General features: G+C 38.5%; 1 protein-coding gene across 1 annotated transcript in view; it reads right to left on the bottom strand.

Moving 5' to 3' along the window:
* Positions 1–20,961, bottom strand: part of LAMA3 (laminin subunit alpha 3) — a 121,975-nt gene that overhangs the window by 66,520 nt on the left and 34,494 nt on the right. The window contains 13 exon segments of the mRNA XM_066314476.1: positions 331–383; positions 1,563–1,662; positions 2,569–2,615; positions 5,636–5,770; positions 6,605–6,742; positions 6,874–6,915; positions 7,982–8,044; positions 9,479–9,610; positions 10,613–10,703; positions 14,336–14,454; positions 17,331–17,446; positions 18,904–19,001; positions 20,061–20,231. Of these exon segments, the coding sequence (XP_066170573.1) occupies positions 331–383; positions 1,563–1,662; positions 2,569–2,615; positions 5,636–5,770; positions 6,605–6,742; positions 6,874–6,915; positions 7,982–8,044; positions 9,479–9,610; positions 10,613–10,703; positions 14,336–14,454; positions 17,331–17,446; positions 18,904–19,001; positions 20,061–20,231 (1,305 nt within the window).

The raw sequence follows: 20,961 nt of genomic DNA, 5'->3' as shown, positions 1-20,961 counted from the left end.
TCCTTCTAATTCTAAAGAGGAAAAACCTTCTAATCTTAAAAAACAAACCAAAACCCCAGAAAACCCAAAAATCATTATCTAGACATTATTTCTGTCATTTATCATCTTCAGAAACAGACTAGAAAATGCATAAACTCAAGAAGAATTTTTTTTTTTTTAACTCTATACATCCTTTGGATATATAAATTTGTTTCTTTGATGTATAAAACTAGCTATTTTTATGTTCAAAAGCAATAAACAGTACTAAGATTTCTACCTTAGCAATTGTTATAATAATTTATCTTTACAATAAGCAATTTAATTAATATCTTTCTTTTAATTTCACTTTACCTGCTGACATTCTCCAACTCCACTTAGTGTTCCACTCACATCACATTGGCATGCTGCACAGATGAAAAACAAAGACACCTGCATTTCATCTTTTCAAGATACTTTACAGGGAAAAATCCCACCACCCTGAATCTGCAATTTTGAGTCAATGTGGTACAAGGTATATTTTATTCTGGAAGTTTCAGAACAGCAGCTAAGATACTGGTATGAGGTGAGAAGAAAAAGAGAAGGAGAAGGAATGAGGACTTCTAAGTACGTGTGATTTGCTAGTGTGTTTTAAAGTGACAACTCGTATTTGACAAAAAACCAGTATTGAGTTTGAATTTAAAATTGATTTGTTTCTCAGAAACATTCAGACAATGGATAAAAAACAGTGTCTTCCAGCCTGACTGGTACTTTCTATTCTGCAGTGTTACTCTGGGACCAAATCAACTCTCCATATGAAAAGATATGGAGAAAATATTGCAGGGAGCAACTGTGCTCACCCAGAAGTTTGGAGAAACCCAGTATTGACTCTGTGACTGAAAGTAGAGAATTACATGGCAACTGCAGTACTTAATATTTGAGCAGTTGTTTAGTATTTAGAGATCTAAAGTAAAAAATGCAATGATGCCATTATCAGGTCTAAAGCTACTCATCTTAAGTGGCTGTTGTGGTGGAATCTGTTCCAAAGGAAACAGTTGGAGAGAACCTTTAAAGATTTTTTATCTTTACCCTTTTTAATCTCAATTAATTATTATAATCTGCCTGAAAAACACACACTCCCTGTTGGAAAACATTGACAATCACAGGTTATTATACAGATATAAACCATAACAGATTTGTCACACCCTGAGGCCACAAGAAGCTTTAGAGTCCAAGTTAGGAAATAATATAAAGAAAAAAAGCACTTTTTTTTTCTCAAAACAGTGAGTCAAATTCTGATTTCAGGGTTACAGGTAAAAATCCTGCCTCACCCCGGTAGATCTGCCCTAGGGCCACGTGAAGTGAACATCATTGTAACATCATTCAGAGCACCCCCTGGTTCAGCAGTAGGCAAACACCCATGAAATTAAAGCCTGATTTCTGAAAGTAACTGCTGGTATCATGGGTAATTTGGTATTACAATTAAGCAGGATGAGAGACATGCTGTTAACAAGAGTTGTGATAGTCACAAAGAACACCACAGACAGTTTCAGAGAATAAAGATGACTACATTTCATAAGCCAGAGAAATATGCCATGAAGCCATACCTGTACATCCCTCGGGGTTTTCTTTGGCCAGGTTCCAGTACAAAGGTTTGCATTTACTGCAGGTAGGACCTTCAACATGCTGGAGACATTGACAATACCCCTAACAACAGAAAGGAGCTAGTATGGGTTCACCTGCTTCATCTACTGCTCTTTTCTACTAAGAAAAGCCTAATATTGTTAAGAGCTCATGCAGTTTACTGACTTTTACAGATACATGGGTCTCAGACTGATTCAGACATCTTAGATTTTTCTGTCTCATACTATCAGCACAGGATTGTTCCACCCTGCATATTTTTAATGTATCTAATTTATTCTAAGGGTCCCCAAAGAATGTTCTTTCCAATTCTTTTATAGCCTTATGAGAACTGCTGTGAAGTATTAACTGTTTTGCACAAAGAATAAACCCCATATTTCCTTAAAAAAATACTAACTTATTTTCGTGCTTCTTCTTTTCTTTATTAGTGGAAGACACACATAGCTCTATACATAGCCTACATAGCCCCTCCCATCCACCAGACTCATCCTTTAGGTGGCCTTTGCTACACATTTAGCAATGCCTGTAATTTCTGGTAATATGCAACTACTAATACCCACCATCGTATTAATAACAGTAATAGTGGAATGGCAACAAAGATGTAATGATTTTTCAAGAATAACTTGATGCTGAAAGGCCTGTTGCAACCTAGACCTAGAGGGTCTTGGAGACATGCATACACTTGTATCTTCATGTATATGTTAATCTAAAGAGTATACCAAAAAGACATGAACAGTATGCATATTCTATATATAAAAGATAAAACTCCCCCAACCCTTGACAAGGTTTTGCACTGGTATGATCAAAGAACAAAACACAAAGTTTATTTCCACTCCTGTTCTTCAAACTAGTTTGTGCAATTACTTTAGAATCTAAGAGCAGGCTTCAGGGCTTGAGCAATGAGCTGGATGTGTTCAGCAAAGGCACATGAATGATTAACATGCACTTTAGCTGCAGTGGCAGAGTACTTACAGAGTGAGAACCAACGCTACCTGCAGGGTCACACTCGCTGTTGACACCTTTATAAAACAGACACATAGAAAGATCTTTTGAAAACAGAGCTGTGGAATGTAGTAGTGAGAAGCACAATGTAGCAGGTGTGAGCTTGAAAGGGCTTTTTAATATGGTTACCTTGTAGAGACTAAAATACTTTAAACTCCAAGACACAAGAAGCCTTTTTAATAATGATTTTTTAAATGTTTGTTTAGCCTGATTTTTAGTATTTGGGTTTGCATACAAGGCAGTCACGTGGAAAAATAAAACACTAACCTATGGAACAAACAGATATTTTCTTAAAGTTCCTGTTCTATCAAAACTGAGATCTTTTAAATGAAAATATATTTGAGAAGATTTATTTTCTTCCATGTTGCAGAAATAGGAAGGAAAACCCTGGTAAAAGTAGGGAAGGCTTTTACTCACGCCAGCAGTTGGGATAGCTGTAATATCCTGGAGCACACCGGTCACATCTCAGCCCAGCATAGTTACTATGGCACAGACACTGTCCTCCAGGACCACAGGTATTGCCCAGGGAGCCAACACCATCACAACTGCATTCTGCACAGGTAAAAAAAAAAAAAACAAAAACAAAACAAACCAGATAGAATTTTCAAAAAAGCTTACCTTTGAACGTAAATCAATCATTTATGTTCAGATAACCAAACAAACCATAGTTCTACCACCAAAACTAAATATCCCAAACCAGACAATTATTCTGCAATTGCCTCCTCAACCACTGATAATCTTGGTTCTTGCACTTCCATAACTCACAGCTAAGGGACTCAGTATGATGCCTTGCAAAACACATGTAAGGGACATAAATCCATCCGACATTTGGGAAGAACGTCTCATGAGAGAAATACTTAAGAAAATCTTTAAAAAATATACTCAAAGCATGTTGTCAACTATAACATCAAACTTCTCATGAAGTTACCACTATTTTGGGCTAACAGCTGAAGACAAGACCTGCTATTTTCTTGAGATGATGCTGGGATGTTCCACATGGTCACACTTCACAGGTACAGGAATGAGACCCCATGTAGGCACCCAGCTCTCCCAGGTACAAGAGATGAAGTGCTGTAGTTAACCACTTGGATGTCAGGACTGGCAGAAATATAAAGCTAATACTGTCTTCCTTGTTACATGTTCATATTTCTGGTTCCCCCTTTTGGTTCCTCTTTCTGCTGCAGTCAAAGACATCTGACTTTGCCATGTTTACTTTAAAGATGCTTGGAAAGACACAGAGCTTGCTAGGAAGTTAGAGTAAGAGAAATATAAACACTGAAGCTTCCAAGAACAACACCTACACTAGAGTCCCCATCATTTGACTATTATATTGCATTCTCTCTTAATTTTAGTATTACGTGTTTTGTTTAAAGGCTTTGTTTTGGTATCACTTTATTTGAATAAAGCTTCTATTGAGTTCAACAAATCAAGACCAGAGAGATTAGTTCTAGTCACAGCAGCCCAAAAAATATAGATCTGTCTCCCTTTCGAAGATGACAATTCCTTACAGGAGTAGCAGGCTGGGCTGCTCACTTTCCCCCACAGCTTGCAGCATGCTGTGTTAATTTATGTTTAAACCCATGGCAGCTCACTTTAACTGAACAAACTGTGAACTGCAGCAGTTCTGAGTAATCCCACTGACTGCGTTTTCACCTATTTTTATCTGTCTTTTACAATTTGTTTTTGCATGCTCTTTTAAGCTTTTATGTCTCTTTTCAGCTTTTGGTGTTCAAAGATCAAACACATTCAATACAGGTTTGATTTGCTTTAAGATTGCTACTTGATTTTGCTCTAGGAAAAAGAAAAAACAACAACAAACTGTTATTTTAAAATCATTGAACAGCGTGTACCAATGCAGAATCCCGATTTTATGTTTTTCATTAAAAATGTTCATCTACTCCAGACCATAAAACCCACAATCATGTGGTGTTTTTTTATTCCACCCTTTGTGTTTGGTAACACAACCCAGTCTATCTTTGCAAGGTGCCACAGTTTAACCTCAGCTGACAAATAGGTACAGCCAATCACACCCCACCCATGGGATGGGGGGAAGAATTGGGAAAAAAGGTAAAACACAGCACTGCACACAGCACCAGGAATAAAATTAACTTTATCCCAGCTGAAACCAGGGCATGAGGGCATAAAGAATTCTGCTGTCTCTTTACAGGAGACAAACAACTGTATAAGCCCAAAGGAAGAAGACTGACGTAGCCAACAGCCAAATATGACAAGAGAGAAGAAAGCAAATCACAATGTTATACATAAATCTTGTTAATCAGTACAGGAAAGCACATATCAGAACTCTGCAATATTCTGTATTTTTTTCTCAATGGAAAAATCACTAAGGATTAAGGACCTCCCTGTCTCATTCACTTTAAAGGCAGACAAAATCTAGGGCCAAGTGGGACTTGATAGGAGTCCTTGTACGCACACAAGACCACTATGATACTCAAAAGTTATACTCCATTAATTTCCTTGTCTTGTAAAAAAGCAGGCTAGTCCTTGGTGGGCAATTCCATAGGGGTCTTTCATGTTTCATGCCTACGTGGACACAGGTTCGGTTACTTTCTGTCAGATGATCTTAAAATGAGTGAGAAACCACCATGAAAGCAAAATGAGAGCTTTGGATTTTCAGATTTACAGGACGCACCTTTGACAAGGTACCAAACTTCGGTACCAAACAAGGTATCAAAGATTCTCTGCAAAAGCAGACCAGTGCTTCATAGTTCTGCTATGCTGCTTCCTCAGTAGTCAAGTGTCCCCTGTTGCTGTGGGCCTCCATGTGAGAACAGCTCTCAAATGCTATGGTTATTAGTAAGACAGCTGTGTTGACTGAGGGTACACTAAACAGTCTGACCATGAGGGAAAAAAAAAGTCCTGAAATTGGAGAATTAAAATATATGAGGATTTCCCTGTAGAGCACAAAAGGGAGTTGCCCTGCTGCTGTGAACATTGCTTTGGCTGCTGTCCTGGAAAGCACTGCTGTGTGCCTTTTCAGGGCCCTGTTTGATGCTGTACATGCAACCAGGAGCCTTACCTTGACAGGCAGGGAACGAGTGGTGGCCAGGCTGGCAGCTGTCACACTGAAGTCCAGTGACCCCTGAGCGACAAAGACACCTCCCAAGGAAATCGCAGACTTCGGGCTGGGTGCCCACCAAGTTACATTCGCACACTGCCAGTGAGAAAAGATATTTCAGAGGCAGCCTCTGTACAGGCTCTCTTATCTTTATTGAAATAAAAATACATTTGAAAAAAAAGCAGTAAAAACAACTCCCTGCTCCCTGATGCTCAACAGGATGACAATTTTCCCATCAAATTTATATGGATTCATAACAGCTTTTATTGACTGCTCACATCTGTAACAATTCAGGAACAAGGAAAACATTAAGGAAAGAGCAGTGAAGCTGGCTCAAAATTCCATTTTCGGTGTCAAAGCACTACATTTGGCCTGGCCCCACTGAGAGTCTGATTTATCAATCCCAAGTGGTTTGCCAGCTATTGCAAGTAGTTCCATTGCTTCTGGGACAGAAGCGAAACAATTTATGGTTTAGATTTACAATCCCACATGGTAGTGGTCAAAAAACTGCCTAAAAAGACAGTACAGAGACAGCTATTAAAGTTCAAAACCAGTCAGTTTTCTAGTATTGATTAGGTGAGGTAGCATCAAAGTGAGGTTGCAAACTCGTATTAAACACAATTTTTTTAAAAAATCCCCAAGGATAAGTAACAGCAATATTTCCAAAGTTATTCTAAGTTTAATCAATGTTACTAAATCCAAACACAAACTACAGTCTGGCAGCTGCATCAAACAGCATACAGCAACCAAGGAAATGAGCATTTTTAGATCAAAATCTCCCCTCATCACATTATTCATCTTTGACTTGTGTGAGTTTTGGGAGAGCCTGTTACAAATACATCTCCATGGCAAAATAACTTCATCCTTCAGTATAAAACCTGTGGACTTGGTGTTTTGGATATGCTTGCCAAAAGGGAGTGTTTGGCTTACCATGGCAGAAGGGGTACTGAAAAAAGCCAGTTGCACAGGTATCACAGGAAAAACCCCCAAATCCAGTTCGACATCTGCACTGCCCGGTACGTCCATCGCAGTCACTGCCCAGAACTCCTGCACCGTGGCACTGGCACGCTGAAGAGCACATTTGTAAAGAAAATATTTGCAGTATTATGATCTTAAAGTTCTTATTTCCCTTGGAAGCCAAAGGTTGGCATTTATCCTGGAGCACTGGCTCCAAGTGTCAAAGAAACTACGTCACTTACGCAGACACTGGGGGCCAAAATACCCTGGTCTGCAGCCTCCTTCTAGTTAAAACAGGAAAAGAAAAAAAAAAAAAAAAAGTGAAGTTAGTATAATCCCAGAAATCCTTGTCATTTTGCAGATAAAAAAATAGATCACTACTTATTAAATATTACTCTTGAACTAAAATACCCTATTTGTATGAGCCTTAAATGCAAAATCTCACTCAAAAAGCCACAATTGTACTTAGTCTGACAGCACAAATTTACAACTTGTACTGAAACTTCCACTTAGAGGAAGCTGCCTTTCTTAGCCTTCAAATTCAGATGCTGCTCGTTGAAAGTGTAAAGAGGTCAATATCCGTTTTCTCCTGTTATATTTATTCACTTTCCTTTGGAGATTTTTTCCTTTTAAAAATTTGTGAGAGAAGGGGATATGAAACAGAGCATACCCAGAGCCCTACCAGAGCAATTATTCTGGATGCTGTACAAAGGTGAAGTGCATTATAAGTATGCAAGTGATTAAGTGCTACCTGTGATATCTCTGTTAAGCAGTATGATAATATAGGCTAAAAAATATAAGCCCACCAAGAGAATCATTGTATGGATTTCAGGCAGCTTTGCAGTGGTTTAAACAAGAAATATGAAGTTTTCTTAAAAATCAAAGTTCTTCACTGCCAAGGACAATGTACGATTTTCCAGGTGAGAGAGGACAGCCCAGAGGCAGAGGCCAGTTAGCCTCAAGAAAGACATTTACACCAAAAACCAGTGGTTGTCGTGTCAGAAAGTTGTACATGTCAGAAAGTCTTGACAGATTTGTTCTTAAGTGCACCAAACAAGATGGTCAGCCCCTCCTGCAGATGTCTGCCGGAGGCTGGCCAAAGTTATTTTGATCCATAACTCTTTCTGGAGCTAGCTCTCTAAACTGTTTGGTATAAACAAGACAATGTGATGAACTTGTGGCAAGAACAAAGGTTCTCTTGAAAGATAAATACCAACACAGGCAAAATTACTGCCTAAAAATCAACTTAATGGTTCTATGACTCTACAAAAGTGCAGGCACCACTGAAACAGTGAAAGATAGCAACATGGGGAAAAACAGTGAAATGGGGGAAAACCACCAAGAACTTGCCTATTATGTCTCCAGCCACTTCATCTCTTGGAATTGAAGAAGTAGGAGGATATACAGGAGTATCTTTAAAACGAAAGAAACAACAAGGAGCATTTAAAACAAACACACTAATTTCATGAAACATCATGACAAACAATGAAGTCATCTACCATCAATACAGAGACCATGATATTCATATGAGTCTAGTAACTCTGCTTAGCTGTCTTTAGTTTTCTTAGGAGAGAGGTAAGAGATGTGGCACTTTTGATTCCCAATTCAGATACTTCAGAGAAGTTTGCTTCTCAAAAAAGCGGTATGAAAGGCCATACACCACTTAGAAATGCCACCAGGTTGCTTTCCTGCTCCTATCCTTTTGTGCAGAAAGCTTTCTTACACTGGACAGCCTTGTGAAAATCATCTAAGGATCTTTGTATTTCTTTTACATGTCCTGCTTCCAGCTGAAGGTTCATCTTCTTCTATGCGGCATTCACACCTGCCACATGAACTGCCATAATTTATGACATGTACATCTTAGGAGCTTTTATTTGAGAGTCTCCCAGATTTCTGGATTGTTTTTCCCATTCTTAAACATTCTTGCATTGAGATGAGATCCAAGGTAAATGAGCTACAAACATCCGTGGGATCAATACTTACCTTAGCTGAACTAATTTAAAAATGTCAGGTTCCAATCAAGAAGATATATGACACATGATAATCTAGAATGCAGTGTACAGACAGCATTCTATCACAGGCAGTGCATTCAAACAACATTCAATTTTCACAGGGGTTTTTTATTTTCCTTTGTTTTGCATTGTTTTCCCTCTTCTTGTGTTTCTATTGTGGTACCTCTCTTCTAGTCAGATCTCAGATCTTGTCCCAGATCAACACTTGTTTTTTGTCAGCTGTCAGAAACACACATTTTTTTTCCTAAAGGCACAGAACATCCCACTGATGCATTTCTGCAACCTTTTCACCAAGTCAGAAGCTTTTATGCAGCAATCCTGATGCTACATTTCCTGCTCAGTTATTTATATGTAATTTTTAACGGGAAAAGCATTGTTTATCAGAGATGTAAGTTCCAAGTCCTAGGAGGTATCAAGAACACATACTCATTTTCTCCCCTCTCTGTCTTAACAGTCATGCCCTATTTCTCTGTGCAGGTAGTCTTTATCCCTAAAAATCCTGACACATGTTTAAACAATTTGTTCAGGGTTTAGGACTGGAGTTCACAACTCACTGAGGATAATCTGCAAACTTGACGTGTCAAACGATTTTTTTCTAAAACTATGTTTTAAAGAATTATGAGAATGTGGCAGAATCTCTGTTTTTCAAGTCACTATCATTTTGTTAAATAAACTCAACTCTCTAAGTATTGTTACAACTGATTTATTTACACATAAACATGTGAAGCTGAAATACCAGATTTTTTTTAACCAGGTCAAGAGCAATGAAAATCATTAATTCTTTAATGCACATTTAAAATTAGAGAAAAAGAGGCAATTTTACTTGCATACTTACAGACACAAAATGGATAACCATAGAATCCATCAGCACAGCGTTCACAGTGGTCTCCCTGGAAATTCTGCTTACAGAAGCAGCGGCCAGACCCTTCCTCACAGCCATCTGCGTGCTCCAAGTTACAACTGCAGGCTAAGCAAAAGTACCGGCAATTAGGCACTCTTTGGAAAATAATCAATTTGCCTTTCACAGCAGTGCGCTGTGGCATTGTAACAACAAACCTGCAGACGTGAATGACTCATTATTTAAGGAATTATCACTTCCCAATACACCGTATCATCAATACATCCCTTAAAAGCAAAACCCATATTAGTTTCTTAGAGAGTTTAGGAGTTTAAAATTCCAAAAGCTGCATGTTGTTCCTTCACAGCACTGCAGCAATTTTTCTGTGGCAACTACTCTTCTCTCTCCATGATCTAGGCTAAGCATCACAATATTCACTTTCACTTACACACTACGTGCAACGCTATGACCACAGCTCTGCTGACTTCCCACTCCTTTCAGTCCCCAAACACAACTTAACTGTAGTTTTCTCCTACCTGTCACATGGCTCCTTCAACCTGTTTATAATCCAACACTTTCCTTTTATCTATACCCAGTTCTTTTTCAAATGTTCTATTAGCAATTACCCTATTGCATCACTTATTAGTTAATCGGCTCAGCACTGCATAAGATCAGAGTAGTGATCCTTGTGACCTTTTGAGCTATAGAACAAAATTTTCAAGTGACCAAGGGTTAAAGGATGGCTCACATGTACATCAGAGAGCTAAGAGAAACAAGGTCATGAGAACAGGAGATGAGAAATGGCTTCCTAGGGGTCCTGAGATCCTCCTCATTGTGGGGTGTCTAGCACATCCCAGGTTTCCATGATCCTATCTCCTCCATACCCTTTTATGGCCTATTATCTATCTGTCTGCAGTTCTGAATATGCTCATAAACACAACGTACTCTTCTCATAAGTTGAGAAAAAAATAATTTAAAAGGTTTAAAGCAACACAGAAATTCATTTGCAGCTGTTCTCCAACATCTTTCGCCCACTCTTCCATTTCTTCCTCCCCAAAAGACATATCCTATACCTTGGTTATAGCCCAAACCCCTCAAGCCAGCAGGAGAAGATTCTGGAGAAGGACTCACGTATACAACCATCAGGAGCTCTCACTGGAACACCGTAGGGACGATAGTAACCTTTTGCACACTTCTCACAGTTAATCCCAGCTGTGTTGTGCTGTGCAAAATAAAACAAAAGGATAAGACAAGATAAAGAGAGGAACTTGGAAGAACTAAGAAACAATAACATCCTTTACACTGTTTCTGTATACAACTAAGAAGGGGAAAAAATGGAATATGACTGCAATAAAGAATCAGTCATCATGTGGTGTTCTTTAACCACCTGTTCTCTACAGGGCTCTGAATCATGGTATTCTCATATAAAGCAGATGAATTTTTTCTTTAAAGCACTATAAACCCCTCCTCCCATAAAAAAAAAATCTTCAGAAAAATATCTCTTTGTATCATAAAATATCTCCTTTTAGGTTACTTTCTTACCACCACATATATATTGCTCAAGAGACTGCATCATGAATTTTTTTCTTATACTATATATTAATCTTTTGAATACCTTGTGTCTCAGATCAGCAATACCAAAAGAAAACAAAAACTGAACAGTCCAGCAAGCACAAAATATATTTTTTCACTATAAAAGTGTATGGCTCTATAAATACGTGATTCGGGCACACCAGAAAAAAATCCTAAGTAATTTGAACTACAGCAGTGATGGCAAGTACAAGTTGAGTAAATCATGGTCATGAGGCACTCTGATGAGCTCACAGACATGAGAACCAGAGCAGGAAGCTCTGTCCTGGAGCAACTAAAACATTTCCTCCAGCTCCCACTCCCTGTTTAGTTCCTCATTAGGGAGTGCTGCAATTCAGAGCTGAGCAGGGACACAGCATTTCCTGGATGGACTGGTGAACAGTTCATGAGCAGGGCACTCAGGACTCTGCATGTTCATCAGTGGCACATCAGTGGCCCCAGCCCAGACAGAGTTTCAGGAAGATGCCAGAAGGACAATGCAGCAGGGTGCAAGTAATCCAGAAGTTATTTTGAATGTATGAAAGACAAGGAAACAAGACAAATAGCAGAATTACAGTTCTGGGCTTCTGGAAAGCAAACTTGTCTTTGCTCAGAGAGCTGCTTGAAAAGATACTGTGTGAAAGTGTACTGGGTGGGAAAGGGGACCAAGAGAGACAGTTGATTCTCATGGACAGACTCCTTAGAACTAGAAACGTTTTATCCAACATGCAAGCATGGCAGAAAGCCAGCACAGATATACATAGAGTTCTGATTGATCTCAACCTCAAAAAGAAAGTGCACAGAAAGTGGAAGCAGGGACAGGCTATTTGGTGGCAATACAAAGACATTGCCCAAATATGCAATAGTGGAGTTAGGAAAGCCAAAGCTTAGCAGTGTTAAAACTAGCAAGGAAGGTGAAGTGCAAAAAGAAAGATTCCAGGAGTAGAGGAGCAGCAAAAGAAAAGTTAATGGGGGTAGGGGCCCATTGCTCAGTGGGGAAGGAGATTCAGGGAACAAATTTAGAACACACAATGGAAGGTAATAGGACATATCCAGGGCAAAATATTCCCAAATCAACCTCATGGACCTCTGTGATACAACAGGTGCTGTGGGAAGACCCACACAGAAGTACATGACACCCAAGAAGAGGCTGAGATGTTTGGGTTTCTTCAGCATTAAGAGGAGAAGAGTGAATTTATTGCTACCTACAACTACTGGATTAGAGAATACAGAGGGCATGGACCCAGTCTTCTAACAGGTGCACAACAAAAGGATGAGAGGCAACAGGCACAGACTGGAACATGAAAAACTTCAATTACATATTAGGGACAAAATTTTTCATCCAGGCAGTCAAACACTGAAACAGTTTGCTGTGAAGGGCTGTAGCATTCTTCCGAAGCTTGGAAGAACAAGTTCCTGAGCACTCTAGGTAGGACTGCATGATTTCCAGAGCTCCTTTGCCATCATCCTCTAAAGAAACTGATTCTATCTTTGTATGCAACACCTTAGCTGTATCACTTCTTCATTCAGGCATCCATTCCTAAAACTTTTCTTTCCCCTGACACAAACAGAAAAGGTAAACTAAAATTCATGCATCCGTGCACTTTGCCAATGAAAACAAACAAACAAACAAACAAACACCCCCCCCCCCCCCAAAAAAAAAGAGCTAGCAATTCATATCAGTCATATAACTAGGATTTGTAGATTTAGACTAATTTTGTTCTTTTCTATCTTTGAAGCAGTATTAAAATAAATGTTCTTTCATGAACAAAGAGCTAACAGAAACAACCAACATGGTAAATCTTAGTAGACTGCATGAACAAAGTTCTGCATAGAAATGTCAATTGGAAGACAAAGAACATTTCTTCTACTCATGTTAGTAAAAATAACGCTACTCTCTCCCGACTGCCTTTCGGACAATATCTGATTGTATTGTGGCAAGAATATGGAAAATATGCTCTATACTGGATATTTGCCTTTTAATTGCTTAAATACAGCTATATTTTAAAATGCACAACACGGAAATACATAAACCATGATGCACAGATTTCACAGAAACATAGGATTGATGATAACCTTCCTGTAATGCAAAATTCTGGTCAGCTGCTTGTCAGACATCAGATGACTTGACAACAAAAGGAAGACAGACTTCCAACTAAGTCTGGATTTATTTAACCATGAGGTCACTGAACCAATGAATGACTCAGGTTGCAAGGGACCTCAGGAGGTCAAGTAGTTCAGTCCTGCTACAAGCAAGGAAAAGGCCAAGATTAGATCTTTATCAGAGTCTTATTTCATCTTTCTCATAGTCATTGCCAGAGTACAACAAAATCAAGATGAAATAAATGCTTGTTTTTTCCAAGAATCTGCTATCCATTTATGACAGACACAGTTTCTGATTCCAAAGTCACTCCCTGATTTCAAATTTACAACTTTTGATTCAATCCAGTGGAGCCTCTAAGATAGTTTTTGGTGCTCATCCCCCTATTTTTTAGGGGGAACTGAGGGAATGACTTTGGTTGGCATGGAGGGGGAAGGTGCCTAATGGCCGTTTCCTCTACTTAAGTCAACTTTCCTCTACACAAAAGACAGAACCAACTCTTCTCACATAAGCACAGCACAAGCCCAAAACCCAGCTATCACAAGCTGCAACTGGGGAAATTCCTACTGAACAGGAGTGTGATTAAGTGCTGTTAAAGATTACCAAGAGTGTGTGTAAAGTGCATCCTCAGAAATTTGCAGAATTCAACTGGGTGTTTCTCAATGCAACTGGATATAATTTTGCATCTACCCCTGGTTCAAGTGGAGCACTAATCCAGAAGGATTCCAGAGGGCTCTTCTATGATTCTGTGCTTTCCCAATCTATAACTTTCCATCTTGGTATAGTCTAGATCCTCCTTTATTTCTGCTGATGAGAGAGAGCCCTCTGTTTTGCCTCAGTAAGGAACAAGCTGGCCTGAGCTGGCATTTTATTTCGTTAATTTTACTTCCTTCTGTTGAGCAGGGAAATGGTAGAGTTTGTAACAACAGGAAAGGGGATTTTTATAGCTGATTAAATTGTTTGTTTTGATTGTGTGAGCACAGGACTGAGCATAAATACAATTTTTATGTGACTTTTACACATTACCAAGCAATGTTGAAAAAGGTAAATTGTTTTCATGCACCTTTTTCCACACTTTGAGTACAAGTAGTAACACCATCACAGAAACGGCCCTATCTGGACTGGTCAGACCCAAAACTACTGGTGTGAACATTTTTTTAAACTGATCAAAATGATCTTTTTACCTGGCAGTTAATGCAGACTCCTCCACCTTCATAATGCCCATGAATGTTCAAGCTTTCTCGATGCTGATCAACATCAGCATCATAGTAGCAATCAGTGGCATGTCCATGGCAATTGCAGGCTGAAAAAAGTAATATTCCAAGTCAGCTTTCTTTATAATGCTGGAATTTAGCAATCTCCAGCATTTCCTCCAGCAGAAGTGTAAAAGAAGATTAGATTTTTGAATGTGTACATACAGTCAGGCATGTTGGAGTATACTCAAATGCACATATTTACCTATAAACAACTGGATTTTCATAGCAGAAACACAGTGCAGTAATGCAGACATGAAGAAAACATGCAGCTAGTCTTACCAGAGAAGGCAATCATTGTACCATCTCAAAACTATATAGATATGCATAAATGCAGAAGTAGGAAGCTCTAGAAGAATGGCCACAGGAGGTTTTTTAAAATTATCAATAGCAGGCTCAAATGTTTATTTTTTCATGTCTCAAAAAACCATCTGGACTGATGCTATGTGCACTAAACCTTTATTTAAAGTTAACAATTATAGATAAGATGTACACATTTAAATAAAAAGACCTACATTGAAGAACTCTCATATTCAGCTGTCAGTACAGATGTACCAGCAAATTTGGCTATAATATAATTCCATAACAACAAACAAATAGAATATACCAAAGGGCTATACATTCGTTCAATGTCCTTTTTTTTTTTTTTTTTCTGATCTGATCTTCCTTCTTCACTGGAGAGGAAAATGGCAATTTTTTTGAAAGAATGCAGGTAGCAAAACCAGGTTTCCCTAAGCATCTGGGTGGTAGCTGATCTTTTAATTAAAGGAAATTACCTTCCCAGGAAATTCCTTAAGTTATGACTTGATAATGTCATGTTTATGACCCTATGTTTAGGGAAACCCTCCCTTCATCTGAGCCAGAGGACACAATACTCTGGAAGGCAATGGGTTACAGAAGCCAAGGGCTCTGCCCCTTCTTCAGTATGAGGGAAGCATATTGCAGGTAATTCTTCCAAACTCTATTTCAAGTTCCTAGCACAACTGGGAGCACAACTCAGGGACAACTGATTTTCCATGTCTTGCTACATAATCACAGAGACAAGACAAGAGAAACTGGATTATTCTCTACGTTCTCTCTATATCTTTTTGTCTGGAGAGTTGTGGATAAGGAAGCCTTTTCCTGGAAATTGCCAGTCATGGAGCTGAGGAGGGGCCCTTCCATCAGGCTCCCTTTATGGTCTGCTGACAAGAACTGGACTGGGTTCAAGACTGGGTTCCCTGGCCAGGATGTAACAGCCTATGAAGACCTTTAGGTTTTATTACTCCTAAAATTATTCATGAAAATAAAACGTGGCACAAATGAGATGCTGGATCAAGACATTTAGTCAGAAAAGAAAAAAAGAGACTATTTTTTTTATATATATATATGTATAATTACAACATAAATAAAACCTCCCTTGCCTCTAGGGCCAAACCATCTGTGAGCTCCAGATCAGCTATGTCTCCCAGCAATGGGAAATTATTTGCTCTGATTATAGTAACAACACTTTCACTCATAGAGGAAAAGAAATCCCTTCTACCTCACCAAGCACCTTTTCACCACTTTGGGCCATTAGCTGATCCATACATGCTGGGAAGCTCACAGCAAAATGTTGGGCTGATCCCTACAAGCTTCCACCAACCTCTTTCAATCAGTTTCTCTCAAGGAACCTCAGGCTTCTGGAAAGTTGAATAAGGTTGTTTTAATTCCTTTACTACTGGCTGCCAGCTAAAGAGGCCTGCACCTGGCAAATGCTCTCAACAAATCACCTCAAACCGCTAGGAGCAATCCATAATAAAAGGGGTATTTTTTCAAAGGTAGTTAGAAGCGAAGTGGTTTTGGCTCAGAATCTTGTAGATGATCTTCTATACACTCATTCTTCAAAGAACATGACATTATTTATGCTCTTTGTGTCTTTTCTGGCAAAAAAATGTTTTCCTTTTAAAGAGGGGGACTTGATTGAGGTTCTAAATATTTTTCAAAAACTGTGTCCCAACATGCCTACCTCCTATCAAACATTTTAATCACACACAATCTCCTTCTCCCCTCCAAAGTTTTAGTACTGCATTTTCAATTAAACAAGACATCTCTTTATTCCTCAGAGTAATTATATAGGTACATCTCTTTGACTTTCAAATAAGGTTCTCCTGACAAGAAAAACAGATTGGGCCAGACACAAAGGAAATGGTTGTGCACAGAGATTGCAATGCTCTGTTACCACCCCATGTGGTTTCTACCCAGGGGAATGGAAAACACCTGTGTGTGACAGTACAAACCCATCACCAAAAGGGGGTCCATGCTGTCGCTTTGTCTAAGAATGAAACACAGGGAAAGTGGGGGAAAGGCAAATGAATGGGCTTCTCCAGCCTGACTAGTCAATCTGTAGGGCTAACGTACTCCAAACGCCCAAATACAAGGATGGGAGGAGGTCCAAGTGTGGAATCACCAGAGTTCCGCACCAGGAGCACTGGCACACAGTCAGTGAGGGGCAACACTCAGTCTGGGAAGGGAGCGCAGCTCATGCACTGTAAGCAGTGTTAGCCTCAAACAACCTCTCTGCAATCTGAACACCAAGAAGGTGATGGAAAGGAACATTTTGGAGTTGTACAAGATGCCTGTAGCCTCTGCTCTGCTTGGACATCCACAGTCTGTCAGCAGACAGCTATGACTGAGATGCTGACCCAATGTTCTACAGAATGTGTTCCACTTTTCTCATGTCATATTCTCACACAAATTATTACTTTCACTGTTTAATAAGAAAGAAGACATTAAAAAGTATTCACTGCATTTTTGATTCTTTATTTCTGCATGGAAAGCAATTTCTCTATACAGAAAGAAAAGGTGTTAAAGCACGCTGGTTATGTTCCATGAACATGTGTGCTACAGCTAATTCCCACCCTCTTGTCAGTATTTCTTTCAACCCACCATCCTTTTGGCTACTCACGTTCACATATGTTTGTGCTCCCAGCTGTTGCAGGTTGCCACTGCTTCTGATTATATCCAGGGCAGCAGCGATCACAGGTTTCTCCACAAGTGTTATGCTGACATTCACACTGAAACCTACAGAAATGAAAGCCTCTTAAAGAAGCTGGGCTAAAAATCTTTTTCTTAAGTTTTTAAATGAAACAATTGGTTTTTTCTTTCTTTTACCTCAGTCCAAGACTTACACATCGTATGAAAAGGATAGAAAATAAGTCAGAGAGTAATACTAGAATGTTTTGGAACTATCCTCAAATTCTTCAAGATTGATATACTTCAATCATGTGACTATGAGTTGATTAGAACACATTACTTACAGAAAACCTTTCTAATTGGATAGAACAGACTGGATTATGAAACTATTTTATATGACTAAATCAAGTTGATATACAGTAGTTTAGGATGTATCTTCTTTTAGCTTCATTCCAAGGCTGAAATTTGTTGGCCTACAGTAATCAAAATATTTATTACCTTTAAATGCATGCCTTCATAACTTTTCCATTATGCTTCGTTTACAATAATTTTATCAGTGTTTTTAATAGACCAAGATTATAACTTGATCTTGTTATTTTTAAGATAGTGCACACTATTCACCAAGGGAATGTAGAGATGTTTTTGATTGATTTAGCTGATGAGCCTACATTATTATTATTATTATTATTATTATTATTAAGTAGGCTATTCAGAAGGCTATTATATATTTCTTATTCTTACTTTCTTACAACATTCTTCTCTTATGTGTGTAGTCTATTAACACAGAAAGCAATAAAACATTTGAGTATAACCATCCTATTTTCACACATTTCTCTCCTTCTTTACTTACTTTTCCCTAGCACAGATATCTGGAATGGAGGCACCCATCTTCTGCACTTACTCTTCATTAAAATTCACTAAAAATATTGCATTGTCCTGATAAAAGTTTGGTTTAATGCCATCATGGATAAGAGCAACAGCTGGTTTAAAGCAGGTTTTAAAAAACGTTTGAGACCAGCTGATTATTCAGTCACTTCCCTGTAGCAGGTGAGCCAAGAAGCCTGATTTAACTCCCAGTGAAATCAGTGTGGAGGTCACAAACTTGACAGGGAAAGGGAAAAGTCCATTCAGTTTGTTTTTATGATATTACAGTAATGATCTAAAGCCATTGGATCTTGCATGAGCTCCGTTATAGTGCTGAATATCTTCATGAAGTTCACTGATTGTGTTCCTGAGTTAGACTTCTAATTCCTGATGTAAGAAGGAACTCTTACATCAACTCATGTTTTCCAAAGAGAACTATGTGTTTCTAAGAAACTATTCAATCTACCAAACTTGTATTTCAATTAAAATGAAAAACGAAAGTAAAGACTTTCTATTATTGTATTTCACATACAATCGCTCTTGACATGTTTTCTTGCCAACCATTAGCAGGTTCTATTTCTTTTAAATATAAAGAAAAAGAATCCCTGTACAACTACATAATTCTATAATTTTAAAAAAGGTCATTTGAAAGCACTCAAATATTCTTTTTCTCAGATAAATGTCAGGCTCCATTTACTTACTGGTATTGGTTTTCAGCACTCTTTGGATTACATACTTCAGCATGGCCATGGCAAACACATCGACCACCAATGCTGATGTCCTTTATACTGTAGTAATACTGTGGAACAAGCACAAGAAATATCTATAGGTCTTTCCTTGCTTGCACTAATGTCAGAAATACCAACATCAAGTTTGCTAGACTTGGAAGGTGTCTACAATAAAAATTTGCACTCTCCTTCAGGAATTTAATAAAACATTTGACATTTCATTTATCTATCCTAGACTCCATGGGCAGATAACACCAGAAGTTCCTTACACTACAGCTGTGCTGCCTGCCAAGTAAACTGCATACTGCATTTACATCTGCCTGTGAGCAATGTCTTAAAATTTTCTTAAGGCAGTAAGGGCACTTGATGGGAGTGATGTCAAATAACTGGAATAGCTTGATGTTTTCCAGTGCAGAAACCCTCACACACATTTGTGTGGTGCCTCACCCCAGGGTTTCCTTCAATTGTTACTGAATCTTCATTTTAAATGAAAAGTTTAAAAATAGCAACACAATATGAAGTCTGAAATCTCTAAGTATATGAATTTATGTGTGGTGTTCCCTGTATTTCCTTATATTCACCCACTGAATAGGAGTGGAACTCTGGCCTTCAAGCTCTTGGATAGCCCAAAATGTACTGAAAACACCTAGGCATCTCAAATGATTTGAGGAAATAAAGCAACTTTCAAGTGCAGGCTTTGATTTCTGCTCCTTCAGAAACTCAGGTACTATTTTCTGAAAACCCTTTGTGAATAAATATCAGAAAGTACTGACAAATAAAGATGATGAGATTTAGTTCCCCAGTTCTGCATAAGGTAGTTTAGAATAATTTTGCTTTGGCTCTTTATAGCTCTCATGATGCACTCAGCTTCCTTCCATATTAGATTGTAGGGAATGGAAATGGTCTGTTACAAAATCATTAATCATTACTGCCCCTCCATAAATCCATGCTGGCCCAGTTATCTTCTTGTCTCAAACAAACCTGGAGAAAAATATGGGGATTTCAAGGTGGATCAGTGCAAATTTCATTGTCAGGATGTTGCAAACTTTAAACATTCAGACCATTTTTTGGTCCCTAAGATGCTGGGTATGATCATTGAGTATTTACATCACAGTGACAACAGTACTTACTCTACGAGTTACAGTGGGATCCCGCTGAGCTTTGGATATCAAGTGTCCAAGGAGAGTATTAGTTCTGAGAAAACGGAGGCGGATGTTTGTTGCTTTTGTGAATTCTTGAAGACCAGGGGAGTAAGTGAAGTTTTTTGCTCCTGGGCGGCCATTTATCAAAGATACTACAATCTAACAAAGAAGTAAGCACACTCTCGTTAAAATATATCAACTGCAAGTGCCAGTAGCAGCATTAATCAGCGGTAGCATTAGAGCAGAATTAATAAAAGAATCGAAAAATTTATTGTTGTTTCTGAACATACTTGCAGTAACAACTAGGCATTTCATACTGAAGTCAGGATATTGGGAAAAACAGTGTTGTTAGTCTTGGAGCCTATTGTATTCTCATTATCCATATAACAGGAAAAAAATGCCTCTATCTGTTTTGAAAACAGGAGATATAGCATGCAAAAAGTACATTTTAATAGGAAGAAAACAATAGGAATAGATGCAAGTAGTTGTTTGAACAGTTGACAGTGTCAATGGAAGTTTAGCCTGATTAAAAACATCAGATTTTGGCTCTTTCCCAAAGCACATTTATTTTTGGGTCAAGGCATAAACATTCCTGGAAAATATTATTGTTAGCAGGTCCAGTGCCTGCGAGCATATTAAAGGTCTTCTGGAAGAAAGCACACAGTGTTGCTTTAGAAAATCCCCTCACATGAAAGCAGGTTTGTTTGACTTCCAAAACAAGGGATCCAATTTTTATTTTTTTTTTAAAGAAACAGCTGCCAGCAGCTTAGCAATTGTGAATCTCTATTGAATGAACAACCTAGTTTGTATGTACAGGGCTCAGTAAAAAACCTTAATTTATTTATAACCATCCAGATAACAGACTTCTATTTTCAAATGGCTCCTATAC

This window comes from Sylvia atricapilla, chromosome 1 (genome assembly GCF_009819655.1).
Source record: "Sylvia atricapilla isolate bSylAtr1 chromosome 1, bSylAtr1.pri, whole genome shotgun sequence".
NCBI lineage: Eukaryota > Metazoa > Chordata > Aves > Passeriformes > Sylviidae > Sylvia > Sylvia atricapilla.
This window is presented reverse-complemented; position numbering and strand designations above follow the sequence as displayed.